The following is a 13,190-nucleotide window of genomic DNA, read 5'->3' on the forward strand; positions in this document are numbered from 1 at the left end:
AATAAGCGTTGAACAAAGTTTGTCATACATTTTTTCATGTTTCACACCATACCGGATGTAAAATCTCAACATAAACATATTCAGAGTACCATGTATCATCATTTCCAGTTAACCCTAAAACAATCAAATAATTAGTTTTGTAATCTATAATCTATACCATTACAACACAACAAATACAATAATAAAACAAAATTAATAAAAATAATTACACCCCAGCAACTTAACTCCCCCACATGCTTCTTGTCAAATAGTATTCTTTCTCTCAGATTTAATAGCCTCATAAGAAGTTATAATTTCCTTGAACCTTGCTTCAGCAACCTCTGCAAACAACACCAAACATCCTTCAATTCATACCAATTACGTAAACAACCAAACATCCTTAAAATTTTATAACAATTTCATAAATAACCAAACATACATAAATTCACAATATTTTCATTCATAACACTTTCTTATATGACCAAGCAGCATTCAATTCATAACAATTTCTTACGCAACCAAACATCCTATTTTTTATTCATGAGTAAATGCTTATATATTCCAATAATGGAAGGAAGTAGCTGGCACCTTTGTTTTCTTGATTTTGATCAGGGTGATATTGCTTCGCCTTGCTATGAAACGCAGTCTGCATTATGCAAAACATTTTTCAATATGTAAGAAAATGAAATTTGCATGAATAAGCAAATAAATTTATTTACCTTAATTTCATCATCCGTGTATGGTGTTATCCTCGACCTATTGCAAGAAAAAAAAAATAGAAGCATATATAAATGTGTTTGATCAACGAAGAAAATAATGGCTATAATATACATAAAGTATTAGCATAAAAATAAAACTAGCATATATACAATAATTCATATTTTTGGTTCTTTATAATATTCTGATATACAGCTTTCTAAGTTTTATTTTTATGTGTGTTTGTAGGACACATCACCTCAATGGTACATTATAAAGCACGATGATAATGTGATAAGAACCAAAATTAAGAACTTGATTACTGAAATTGAAATGGATAGTGACCCGATTCGAGATGGGTGATCTCCAGTTTACAAGGTTAACAAACCCTAATTTTAATAAACAAAAAACATCGACATCTCACAAATGAATGCAAACTCTAATTTAATATGGATACAAACGGTTATTTGCCATAACCATCCCTGAACTATCGGAAACGTATCATAATGTTTCTATATCGAGTTTTATTTAATATAAAATATGTAGATAAAACTTGCATACATGCATATCGTATACACGGGCTGCACACAAGATTTAGTGTTTTTGAAGGTGCTGAATTCAAGCACCCCATGAAACTGACTGAAGCCTCCTTGTGTGTCAAATAGTGTGAAAAGATATTACTAAGACTGAGCCGCATTTAAGTCTTAGTTTATTGCAAGCATACAGTTGTCACGGTTTACATTAAAAAAAAAACTCCTAGGTTGTCAAAGGCACACTCAACGCATCAAGGGCTCGTCTGTCGCCTACACGCAAGGTGCAAAAGATAGTGACGCCAATGATAATATACATATATATGCAGGTATAGAAAATGAATACTTCTTCCCAAATATAATACAAAAACCTAATATCAGAAGTAATTATTCCTATCTAAAACAGCAGTAGTATAAGTAACCACTTCAAAGCGCAACTACACCTGGCAAGGTCATACTCCAGTCGGGTCACAATGGGCCATGTAAAAAAACACTCACTTTTTATACGGGTCAGAATGAGTTTTGATCAAAATGGGTATGGGTCAAAGGGGGTGGTTCTAAAATGCTCTATTTGGTTAATCAGTTGTATTTGAATTTTGATGCAATTGATAAAACTAAAATTCAATACATACGAAAAACTGGCATATGGCTACCTCACGAGACCCAATATTGCATAATGATGAGACAAAGAATTATTTGCAGGCTGAGTGTGAAGAGTGTCCTTAAAATTACTCCAGTTTCCATAACTCGAATCGGTTTTCCAATACCAATCGTCCCTTGGAAAATGCTGATAATATTGATCATAACTATCATCCCTCCACCTCTCATATGCCCTTCTGTGCTTACTTCTCTCCCTATTGAACACACTTTGCATTCGCCTTATATGAGCCTATAAACACAACATCAAACATTATAAAGATCTTTAACTCATTCTCCGTACAATTTGACAATAATATCTTTTTAATAATATATAGAAAGATACGCACCACTCTCTCCATCTCTTCTTCATACTCCTCCTGCATGCGACGTGCATACCTTTTCCTAGCTTCGTCTTGAAAACTTGATCGGGAATAACCGCCACTTGAGCCACCGCCTTTAAATGATGATGACGACGACTGTGGCATTGTAAACTTTTTGTCAAGAAAGAAAACATGTCAGTTTAACAACCAAAGTAACATACTGAAGAATTATCAACTTAGGAGTGCCAATCATCTTGTGTTGGTGGGTCGGAATGTTTAGCTCGTCAGCTCAAACACGACATGTATTTTTATTCATGTAAAAAACATCAAGCCTAACTAGCACAGACTTACAATCGGGTAAACCGAACACACCCCATTTAACCTATTTATCTAAATGTTGTGTCAAATGGTTTAGCGGGTTGATGGGTAATAATAAAGTTGTAAACGTGTTAAACAAATCGGTGGGTTTTAAAAAACACAGGTTAAACGGGTTAGTGAGTCTACCCGTTTAAGTTAACTAAACAGGTTAAACAGGTCAACCAAACACAACCCGTTTAACTCATTCATCCAAACATGTCAAATGGTTCGGGAGTTGGTAGATAATAATCAAATCATAAATGTGACAATCGGGTTGGTGGGTTATAAAAAAACGGGCTAAATGTATTAGTTGATTGACCTGTTTAACTAAACGGGCTGAATTTTGATTAAAACAATGGCATACCTGAGAATGAAACCAATCAACGGACCTCCGCAGCTGTCCAACCTATCAAATTATTCAAGTTAAAGTACCAATTAGAAACAATTGTATGTATAAAACCCTAAAAGAAACAGAACATACGGCGAAAGCAGTGACAGTAGCTCCGATTAATCCGAACACGAGGATTCCCCAAAGCCTCAGGTCTTCTTCCTTTTTATTATTAGATTGCGGCGTTCTTGTGCCTTTGGTCTCGTGGCTGTTCATGTTGGTGTCTTTACACATTATATGATTTCAACTGGTTTGGTTGTTTGGATTTATTTGACGAAGGTGAAATTGAAACCTCAAAATCATAATTGGTTAGTTCTCGTAGTCTTTGTCTCCGATGAAAGGCGGTGGTGTTAGAATATGTCAATTTGTGTACGTGGTCGAAAACGGCACACGATTTATTTATATGTTCGTCCGAATTCTCCAACGCATGTGTTCGTATAGGCAATATGAAATTACTCGGCCCGTTAACAAAAAAACTCGTTTATTAAGCCATCCAGTAGGGGTGTAATCGAATACGAATTTATGATTTATTATTTGATTCGATTCGAAATTCGAATTAAAAATATATATACATATATTATATATGCATGTGTGTGTATATACATATATATAATTATTTATTTTTATTTGTGTCAAATCCCTAAATAATAAATATCCATTACAAATTAATTAAACTCAGTAGGCAACATTATTGTTTCTTAGCCCATACTAATAATGGTGTTATTTACATCTCGTTTTGAATATTTTGAATTTAGACTATTTATACTTTAGTTTTGAATTTATTATCATGTGGTATTGTAGGTACTTTAAATTTATATGGTTGTTTTGCGATTATGATTATAATTATCGAATTTTTGGCGTAGGTAAACTTGAATTAGATCGTATTTATTACCTTAATAATCAAAACAACCAAACGATTTATAATGAAGTGACAGGTAAGCGGGCAACAAGCTGTGCCGCAACCCCCTTTTGGATAGCAAACTCAACTCTACTAAAAACAAAGTTTTGATTCTTATGGGCCGATAAATTGCTATGCATGACTTTCTGAACTCTGTTTAGAAGGTCCACGGCATCTGGAGCTAAGTAATCAAAAGTGTCAAAGGCAAATGGAATAAACACGTGTTGATTCTCCAAACAAGTTTTCTCGTGTTTAACAACTTTGCCCGATGCCGCCTTCAATGCTGCCTGACAGGCTACAAACCTATTGTCCCTTAGCCCAATAAGAGGGGACACTCCTGCGAGATCCACACAAGCGTCTTTACCCCCTACCCACATAAAAACAAGAATATCGGCCGGTCGTAACGTAGATCTTCCTTCAAGAGGATCCGTAAGAAAGTTTTCAGGAGCCTCATTTTTTGCCAAAATTCCGGCCCGTTTAAGAACATCGCATAGAACATCTCTCACAAATCATGTTTGTAGTTAAACCCATGTAACTCTTTGCAATGAATTGCATGCTCGCCAAAAGAATCCAAACAGACCTTGTGGCAAACTGGGCATGGCTCATCTACCAGGAACAAAGGAATCATTAGCCGATACTTAAGGATGGTCCGGTACTCCAAAGCCGACATATGTTGGCCTAGTCCTTCAATAGGGATAACACTTAAGAAATCTTGAGCCCGTGGAGCTCAAAGGCACTCAAACACCGCTTTTTGATGAGGAGATAAATCAAACTTCACTTCCAAACTCTGGATGATTCCACAATAAAGGGCACTCGCCAAAGCATGTTGGGCTTTAGGTGGGATGGTGTCTTTATTAGAGAAACCGCTAATATCAAAATCAGGAAGTGAAATATGCAACTGATCTATCGCACTCCCATAATCGGAGTCAAACCCATCAATACCACAATCTCGAGTAACGTGGTCTTGCAATTTCCAAGATTGTGCCCTTGAGGCCACAAATGCATATGCAGATACGTCTAAAGCTGAACATAAACCCTAACCTCCAAAACGAGTCGAAGTGATGCCAACCTCCATTGAAAATCTCCAAAGAAGGCACCACCACAAACCACGATGTCCTCAATCGCCCCCCAAAGATCATTGTCAAAAACAGAAACAGCTTCTCCTACATACTCGGGCTGACACGTTCTGAGGCCGAATAACAACTTACCTACTCCCATACATAATCGAAGCAAAAGGAGCTGGCATTGAGGGTCCCGCAAACTTGGGAGATGGTTCATCAGTTCTACAGCTCGCAAAGCCCTTTTCACAACAAGTCCGCTGATGAATTCTGCATCCCGACTAACGGCTCCCACAAAGAGTTTCACATCTAACATCGGCCTTCCAATCTCATAGGGAAACATCCCTTCCTGCACCTTAACCCCATTGCATGACGACCAAAATACTTCTGTTTTCTTAATGTTAAGTTCAAGGCCCAGCCGAGGGCCAATTAAAATCGAACTTATTCGAATTCAATTCGAATTCGAGTTTCAAATACGAATTCGAATCGAATTTCGAATTGGGTATATAATACGAATACGAATCGAATAGTTCAACTTTTAATCGAATACAAATACTGGTGAAAAAACAATTATTCGGATTATTCGATTCGATTTAACTTAAAAATTCGTTATTCAATTCGACAAACACCCTACCATCCGGTATACATGGCAGAGGCTATTAATAATTCTTTTGCCTATTAATAATTCAATATGTTTTAGGTTGTATGTTATATATAATTTAAAACAGTGAGAATGTATATGTATATAGATATAAAAAGAGATAATTTTTAAGAAATAAAGGTATGACCAATACCTATAACCTATGAGTAATTACCTGACATATAAATGTAATTATAAATACTAATAGATAATTTTCAACAAACAAATATACCTAGATAATTTTCAACAAACTATAAATACTAATAGATAATTTTCAAAATATACCAATATCCATTGGTATATACAATGTTTTCAGACCCGGTCTGGACGTCGACCCGGAAGCCTTACCGGGTCAAAGGTCGAACCGACCCGGAAGGGCGGACCGGTGTTTGACCCGGATGACGTCATAAATAATTTAAATATATTTATATATATACACTCTATTTATATATGCATATATAATTTATATATATAGAAAAAATAATATGAACCAACTTTCATATCCATTTATAATGTTTATTTTACTATATAAGATTTATATTTTAGGTAGGAATCATAAATTAAGGTTGGTTTGGTTGGCAAGTGGGTTTCTATTAAGCACTTAATGTCGGGAGGGACTTGGGTTTGATTCCCAGCAGGTTCAAAGGTTTTTTATCTAATAAAAACAAGCTTTAACCGGTTCAACCGACGGTTCACCGGTTCCGGTCGGATCGGAAACCGCCAAACCCGGCCGGGTTATTATAAAACGGGGTTATTATAAAACGGGTTTTATCTGCGAACCAGACCGGCATGCCTACCGGGTCCCGGTCGAACCGACCGGTCCGATCCGGATTTCAAAACATTGCTAATAGCTTTAATATATTTATACTAAAATGCCGGAGTAATGAAGAAGAATTATTAAGAGATCACAAATCCTTAACAGATAATCTGATAACATGTAACTATTTAGATACATCATCTTTGTGGTGGAAGGAACCACAACGTCGGCTTTGAGGGGGTGGGGAGGGCAACCGCTCCCGTCCCAATCACCTCGTTAGACCCAAATGTCTTTCTTTTTATATATATAAATTTTTATGTGACTTTTTTTTTTAAAACATATGTATTCTTAATGTGTTAACTCAATTATGCAATTCATTTAAGCTCATTTTTATAATTTTTTTTCACATGCCAATAAGTTTGTTTACAAAAATTTAATTGTTTAAACCTAATATAAAAATCATTTTAGTTAGGATCCACTTTTTCGTCTTTGATCCAAAACTTTTTAATTATTCTCAAGGACGGCTCTGGTTACCATGGTCGTAACACGTATGTCCTTTCAGACTATCTGATCTTCTAAAAGACTAATAATGTGTTATTATTGTGAGGGAAAATCAAATATGTCATGTGTATACTCTTTGGTTTATTTCAATCGGGTCTATAGTTTGTTTATTGAATAAAATTTCAACGAGATTTAAAAATTAAAATATAAGAAATCAGAAATGTACACATAATCTCATAGCTGATAATTTTAACAAACGGTATGTCTTAGACTTATGGGTGACTACATGACAATTAAATGTACTTATAAATCCTAACTAATAATTTTCAACAAATTAATATATATACACACACATACTCGTGGGTAGTTTTGCGACACATAGGGGTGCGAGGGTCAAATACAAGAAATGATTTTATGTTAGACATGAAAATATTTGTTTCAAAATTAAATAGTAAAACAGACAACCGGAGTAATGACAAACGAATCATTATGTAACTTATGTTAATCATCACGTGTAATCATCGTCAATTCATCTTTCAGATCTATCTTATTTGTCCCCTTATTTATGCATCATAAAAGCTTTGATATATTTATACTAAAATGCCAAAATAATGACAAAGATAATTAAGAGATCACAAACTCTTAATAGATAACCAATTTGATAACTTTTTTTTTCGAACGGCAACCAATTTGATAACTAATGTAACTATGTCTTGATAATTTAGATGAATCGTTGTAGTTGTAGAAGGAACCACATCAATAGGGCGATTAGCAAGTGTAGCCATGTTTGTAATGTGTTTCTTTCAGACAATCTCATCATTTAAAAGACCAATAATGTGTTATTATTGTGAGGGGATATGTGTATGCTCTTTGGTTTATTTCAATCGGGTTTAAAGTGTGTTTATTGAATGAAAATTCAACGGGATTAGGCATCGAAAATGGTTACCTAATTTGTAAATTTCAAAATATAGTTAACTTTATTTTTTAAATAAAACTTGAATTTGTCATTACAAAGATAAAAGATATCAAGAGCTCTAGTTTATTTCAACAACCCAATTAAATTTGTCTTCAGTCTTCCCATGTTGAATTCCTACTAGTGTTTTGTACAACTTCTGACTCACCAACTCATCACCGGTTTTATACTCCACTCTGCAAACAAAAAAACACAATAACTTAGAATCTTAAAAAAATAATTTATGAAATACTGTAAGTATTTTTTTTCTTTACCTTCGATCATTGTATGCTACGCTACCAACAGTAGCAACACTAACAGCTGTTCCAGTAGTGAAAACTTCGTCAGCTTCCATTAATTCATCTACCGTAACTAGTCGTTCCTCAACCTATAACATTTGAAACACTTTTAGACTATTATCAGAAATTACATTTAAATATATATACAACTTTACCGTGTATCCTAAGTCGTGTGCGATATCGATTATGCTCTTTCTTGTGATTCCTTCAAGAATCGTACCTACTGTTGCAGGAGTTGAAATGACATTCCCCTATATATAGGGAGGGACGTTAATTACCAATCAATTTAATGTTGAGAAATGCGAGAAATGCATACAGATATATAAATGTTTCTTCAAATATGATACATAAGACAAATATGTACATACATAACAGTATATCCTATATAATATATATGACCACTACATGATTTAAATCTTGTTTCCATAAATCTTGGAAGACTTACCTTAACAAGGAAAATATTACAAGAACTAACTTCCTCAATGTACTTTTTATGAACCGAGTCAAGATACACTACATCGGAGAACCCTTGTTCCTTTGCTCTTTGTATAGCTTTCATTACCTACGCAATCATAACTCATGAGCTTAATTTTAATATTCTACTTGAGTAATGTTTAAAAACGTAATGATAATAAGTTGTGTTTGTACAGGGGCATAATTGGTTATACTTTTGACACCTCCTGCCCCACCACGAGTTGCACGATGAAATTCGTTGTTAACGTATAAGTTCAATGGTGCCGTACCCTCCTGTATTTTTGTAAACCAAGACCGTATAAATGCAAAGTCTAGTTTTATATATTCTACAAAAGCAACTAATTAAACATTAAGTGAAATAAAGAGGAATAAAAACCTTAAAATAATTGCCTACAGGTGAGGCATACACTAAGAATGTGTACTCAGGAGCAGGAGATACACCCAATGTTGGCCCACTCCCAATGAGCAAAGGCCTGAGGTATAGTGATCCTTTTCCTGGTGGTGGAATCTATAACAAAACAATGTTAAATTAAAGAAACAAATTGTTATAAGATTTGTCAAAAAGTTAAAACTTTAATCTTAAAAATTATTAAATTTAAACTTTATTTTGTACTTTTTTTCAGTTTCAGTTTATTTATTGTTATCTAGGTAAGTGATATACCCAACGTTTGTTTGCTACAGTGGTTTGTTTCACCGCATCTACAAATTGTTGTACTGACGGGGCTTGCATGCACATTCTCTCGGCTCCAATTTGCATACGAATTGCATTTTGATCTGGACGAAATAACAAAATCCGACCGTCTTCTCCCCTGAAAGCCTTAGTGCCTTCGAAAATCCCCTATGCCACCAGTTCGTTTAATTATCAATATATCATCATTGTCACTATCACAATAAGGAAAACTGTAGTATATCTTTACAAAAATACTACAATCGTATCACCCTTTTCTTTTTCTAGAAATACTTTAACACAGACTATAAATTACCTGGCCATAGTTTAGAACTCCAGCAGCCGGGCTTAATTCAACATTGCCATAATTGGTCACTTGGCCTTGCTCAAAAGTGTTGTTTGATGTGCATTTAGACTTGTACATGTAATCGGTTCGGGTCAAACCAAAGCCCAAGTTGTTCCAATCAACATCAGCATATTCTTCGTATCTGAAAATAAAAAGATTTCGATTTCAAATTTTGATATAAAAGTAAAGATGAAAACTATTAATACGGGTGAAAGCTATTGATAACTTTTCATTTATATATTAAGAAAAGTCGAAAAAACCAACACTATATGTCACTTATTAATTACCTGATCATAGGTTCACTTTCTCTAAGCGCAGAAGACGCCTGTGCTGTAAAGGATCTTGCTGCAACCTTATAATAACATAACCACAAAGTCAAATTTAGGTTTGATTCATACACTTATTAAGTAAACATAATAATTGTGATACGTCAAGATAGTCAATCTCCAAAAAGAATAATATATAGAGAATAAAGGATAACTTGAGACAATTTTCTGATAATTTTATTTAAAAACAAACTTGAGCAAAAACAAACAATCTTTTAAAAAGATACGAAATTCAAATAACATAAATTAAGGTAAGTAAATAATTATATTTTTCTCTTAAAAAGTTAAATTCCTCTAGTTTTGCTACATCATTCTTGTAAGTTGTAAACGGGCATATATGTGACTAGTTCATTTAGGCCTTTGGTTGTAGTTTTGTACCTTTCGGCCCATACCCAGTTACTCTTGGGCCTGATCAATCATACCCGATGGCTTGGGTGTTACCGAATTCAACGTATCAAATTGTTAATTTGTTATGGTTGTTTAATAAACAAAACCAGGGTTGATCCAAAAAAACTTGGCTCGAGTTCATAACTAAGCTCGACCTCAGTATACCTGATCTGAGATATATGGACTGAATTTAAAATAATTATTAAATATTAAAAATATAGGGGCTGCTTGACAAATGACAAGTCTGTGTTGAACATTAAAAGGTCTGATGGCAACGAACTTCTTGGAATTAATGAAATCATAGCCCAGCCTAAGTAATTATTTATAAAAAGTTAAGGCAAAAAGTCCAAAAGTGTCTAATGTCAAGTAGAGGTGCACAAATCGAGTTTTTAAAATACCCGGGTATTGGAAAATCGGGTATTATAATACCCAGGTCGAGTTCGGGACCGGGTCCAGGTATTCTCTAAAAACCATACCCTATGCACCGAGCTCGGGTCGAATATAGAACCGGGTATTCTAAATCGGGTATTGTAATACCAGGTATTGAAAACCCCTACTTTTGGTTTTTTTTTTTTGGTTTTTTCCGGGTATATATTGTTTTTTTTAAGAGGTTACAATTTTTAGGGGTATTTTCGGGTATTTTTCAGGTATTTGAAAAACCCGATTTCGGGTATTGGAAAAACCCGGTTCCGGGTATTGGAAAAACCCGGTTCCGGGTATGGAACCGGTTTCGGTTTTTGGGTATTACCGGGTATAAATCGAGTCCGGTTCCGGGTACGGGTTTTGGTACTGAAATCCATACCCTATCCGTATCCTACGGGTAGGGTCAGATACGAGTTCAGGTATTAAAAACCCGGGTATAACAAAAACCGGTTCCGAGTATATTTTTGGATCCGGTTCCGGGTTCGGGTTTTTTGTGCACCTCTAGTCTGATCAATTAAGAGATAACCTCTGAATCATTGAATATATTTCTGAAACTTACTCTATGAATTATTAAGATGTGTCTTTTAAGTTAACTAAACACACTTTAACCCTAACCAATTTAAAGCTAGCCTCTTAATAGAATCATTAAGATACCATCAAAAAAGGCCCGTAAGAGCATTCTCATTCAACCCCTTATATTATGTGAGGAGTGTTTTTATAATTTAGAGAGTGATTCAGGATGTTGTGAGTGAATAATTTTTATATTTTAGAAAAAGTAGTGATTTTTTGAATATTTGAAAAGTTACTGTTCATCCCCTATAATATTTTAATATATTTTGAAAGTGGTTGTGAGTGAATGAAAGAGAAAATGTAATGATAAAAGGTATAAAAAGTATTATTTAATTGAAATAAAGAGAGAAAATAAAGTAAGTTTTAGTGTAATTTTTTGTTTATAGAAAGTTGGATAAGAATACTTCAAGTTTTGTTTGAAAATATATATCTCATAATTTTCAAAAGGTCCCACTTGAACCCTGCAAGAATCTATATCAAGTGGTTCTGTTTTGACTTTTTCATTCTTTTGTTATTCATTATATTATTTTAAAAAACTTTGATTATGTAACTATTAACGGATCGATAATTCGGATTTTTGACGCAAAAATCCCCGGATCACGTGCCAGTTTCATGGGAAAAAAGGAAAAAAATAAACCCAAAACTAATAATAATAATAATAATAATAATAGAATATCTCATAGAATAGTAATAAACTTTCAAAAATATTCTAATTAGGTTGCTAATGCATATTTTTCTTAAAACAAGTCACGAAATCTCCAAATCAAGTCTCACCAATTTTTTTGTGCGTCAAGAAAGAAATAGAGGATAAGATGTAGGAGTCGGAATTTGCAATATATGTAATTAAATTTAACAAAATTTAAAAAACATTAATTATATTATTTAAAAATAAAAAATAAATTCACGTCACCGCTCGGCGTCAACTTCAAAAAAAAAATAAAAAAGATTTCTTATGTGAAACAAAAAAAGTAAAAAGATAAAAAAAAATGTTAAAACCTTTAATTTAATAAAATATGAAAGTTAAGTGACTTAATTGGAATTGAGTGATATAATTGAAACACTTTTGAAAGTTGGTTACTATCCTATGAAGTTGCCCCTAAATAATAATAATAATAATAATAATAATAATAATAATAATAATAAAAGCTTCTTCAAACATATTATCACGATGACATGCTATACAAACTATCACCTACAATTTCCTTATTTGAATCACCAATTAACAATATGTAACACATCAGACAATTGGTATATTGAAATTGGAAATGAGATACTAATGAAATGTGGTTTACAGGTGCAGAAGAAACATCATGTCGTTCTTCTCAAAATCTAATATGAAATTAAGCGTAAACATGTATCTTAATTTCCTCAAAAGACAACGATTTTTTTTAATGATACCTTTGACGATGAAATCTGAATCATGCGACGAAGGATGTGACTTGATCGGATCATCATGTCGGATGTGTCGAAAATTGAAACCAGAGAAAAAAATGGAGAACTCAAGAATGAAAGTTATTTGAGGAAGTAGAAGGTTTGGTTGGCATTTTATAGGACGTGAAGACCGTGTTGTCACCAAATTGTTAATTACCGAATTTAATATATATTAAGGAATGATCTACTATTGACTTAAATCGTAATCTAAAATATAAATATATAAATACATATAAGAATCACTCGTTGTAAGTGTGGGTATTAATTTTTATCACCACATGATATGGAAATGGTTTGTTTAATAACTAAAGTGGCTTAGCTTTAACAATACATTTAATAAACGAATTGGTGTTTAGGTTGTATTGAAATGTAGATACATTAATTTGTTGATACGATTAATATTTTTGTATAAGAAACAAAAATTTAATATACACGTATAAATAAATAAAGAGTATGGTTTAATAACTTTAATAACTCTAAAAGTGTTTTTTGTCAAACGTACTTATTAACTTGTGATTTTTCCAAAAATAGTTTTTAAAAAAGTATTTGATT

At 33.4% G+C, this 13,190-nt stretch overlaps 2 protein-coding genes across 2 annotated transcripts; both read right to left on the reverse strand.

The window, feature by feature from the left end:
- Positions 1–243: 243 nt before the first annotated feature.
- On the reverse strand, positions 244–2,348 carry LOC143596307 (uncharacterized). The gene is made up of 5 exons (XM_077075112.1): positions 2,192–2,348; positions 1,859–2,094; positions 699–735; positions 568–625; positions 244–320 (listed from the first exon to the last, which is right to left on the reverse strand). Exons 1-5 carry the CDS (start codon positions 2,327–2,329, stop codon positions 244–246), a joined length of 546 nt encoding a protein of 181 aa, XP_076931227.1. The 5' UTR covers positions 2,330–2,348.
- A 5,423-nt stretch (positions 2,349–7,771) lies between these two features.
- On the reverse strand, positions 7,772–12,743 carry LOC143596303 (branched-chain-amino-acid aminotransferase 2, chloroplastic-like). Its single transcript, XM_077075109.1, has 10 exons — positions 12,606–12,743; positions 9,789–9,853; positions 9,472–9,643; positions 9,150–9,326; positions 8,865–8,996; positions 8,663–8,761; positions 8,460–8,576; positions 8,170–8,265; positions 7,991–8,103; positions 7,772–7,912 (listed from the first exon to the last, which is right to left on the reverse strand). Exons 1-10 carry the CDS (start codon positions 12,660–12,662, stop codon positions 7,798–7,800), a joined length of 1,143 nt encoding a protein of 380 aa, XP_076931224.1. The 5' UTR covers positions 12,663–12,743; the 3' UTR covers positions 7,772–7,797.
- Between the last annotated feature and the right edge of the window lie 447 nt (positions 12,744–13,190).

The sequence above is a fragment of the Bidens hawaiensis genome, unplaced genomic scaffold (assembly GCF_021521415.1).
Source record: "Bidens hawaiensis isolate Kalapana, Puna unplaced genomic scaffold, B.hawaiensis_p1.1 tig00046218_1, whole genome shotgun sequence".
NCBI lineage: Eukaryota > Viridiplantae > Streptophyta > Magnoliopsida > Asterales > Asteraceae > Bidens > Bidens hawaiensis.

Excerpts from the sequence above, each read along its gene's own strand:
- LOC143596303 (XM_077075109.1), bottom strand. The coding sequence starts at position 12,662 with ATGATGATCCGATCAAGTCACATCCTTCGTCGCATGATTCAGATTTCA. Across the intron at positions 9,327-9,471 it reads GAGTTCTAAACTATGGCCAG|GGGATTTTCGAAGGCACTAA; the intron begins GTAATTTATAGT and ends CTGGTGGCATAG. Across the intron at positions 7,913-7,990 it reads GTAGCATACAATGATCGAAG|AGTGGAGTATAAAACCGGTG; the intron begins GTAAAGAAAAAA and ends TTTTGTTTGCAG.
- LOC143596307 (XM_077075112.1), bottom strand. The coding sequence starts at position 2,329 with ATGCCACAGTCGTCGTCATCATCATTTAAAGGCGGTGGCTCAAGTGGC. Across the intron at positions 626-698 it reads ACACGGATGATGAAATTAAG|ACTGCGTTTCATAGCAAGGC; the intron begins GTAAATAAATTT and ends TGCATAATGCAG. Across the intron at positions 321-567 it reads TCAAAATCAAGAAAACAAAG|AGGTTGCTGAAGCAAGGTTC; the intron begins GTGCCAGCTACT and ends TGTTGTTTGCAG.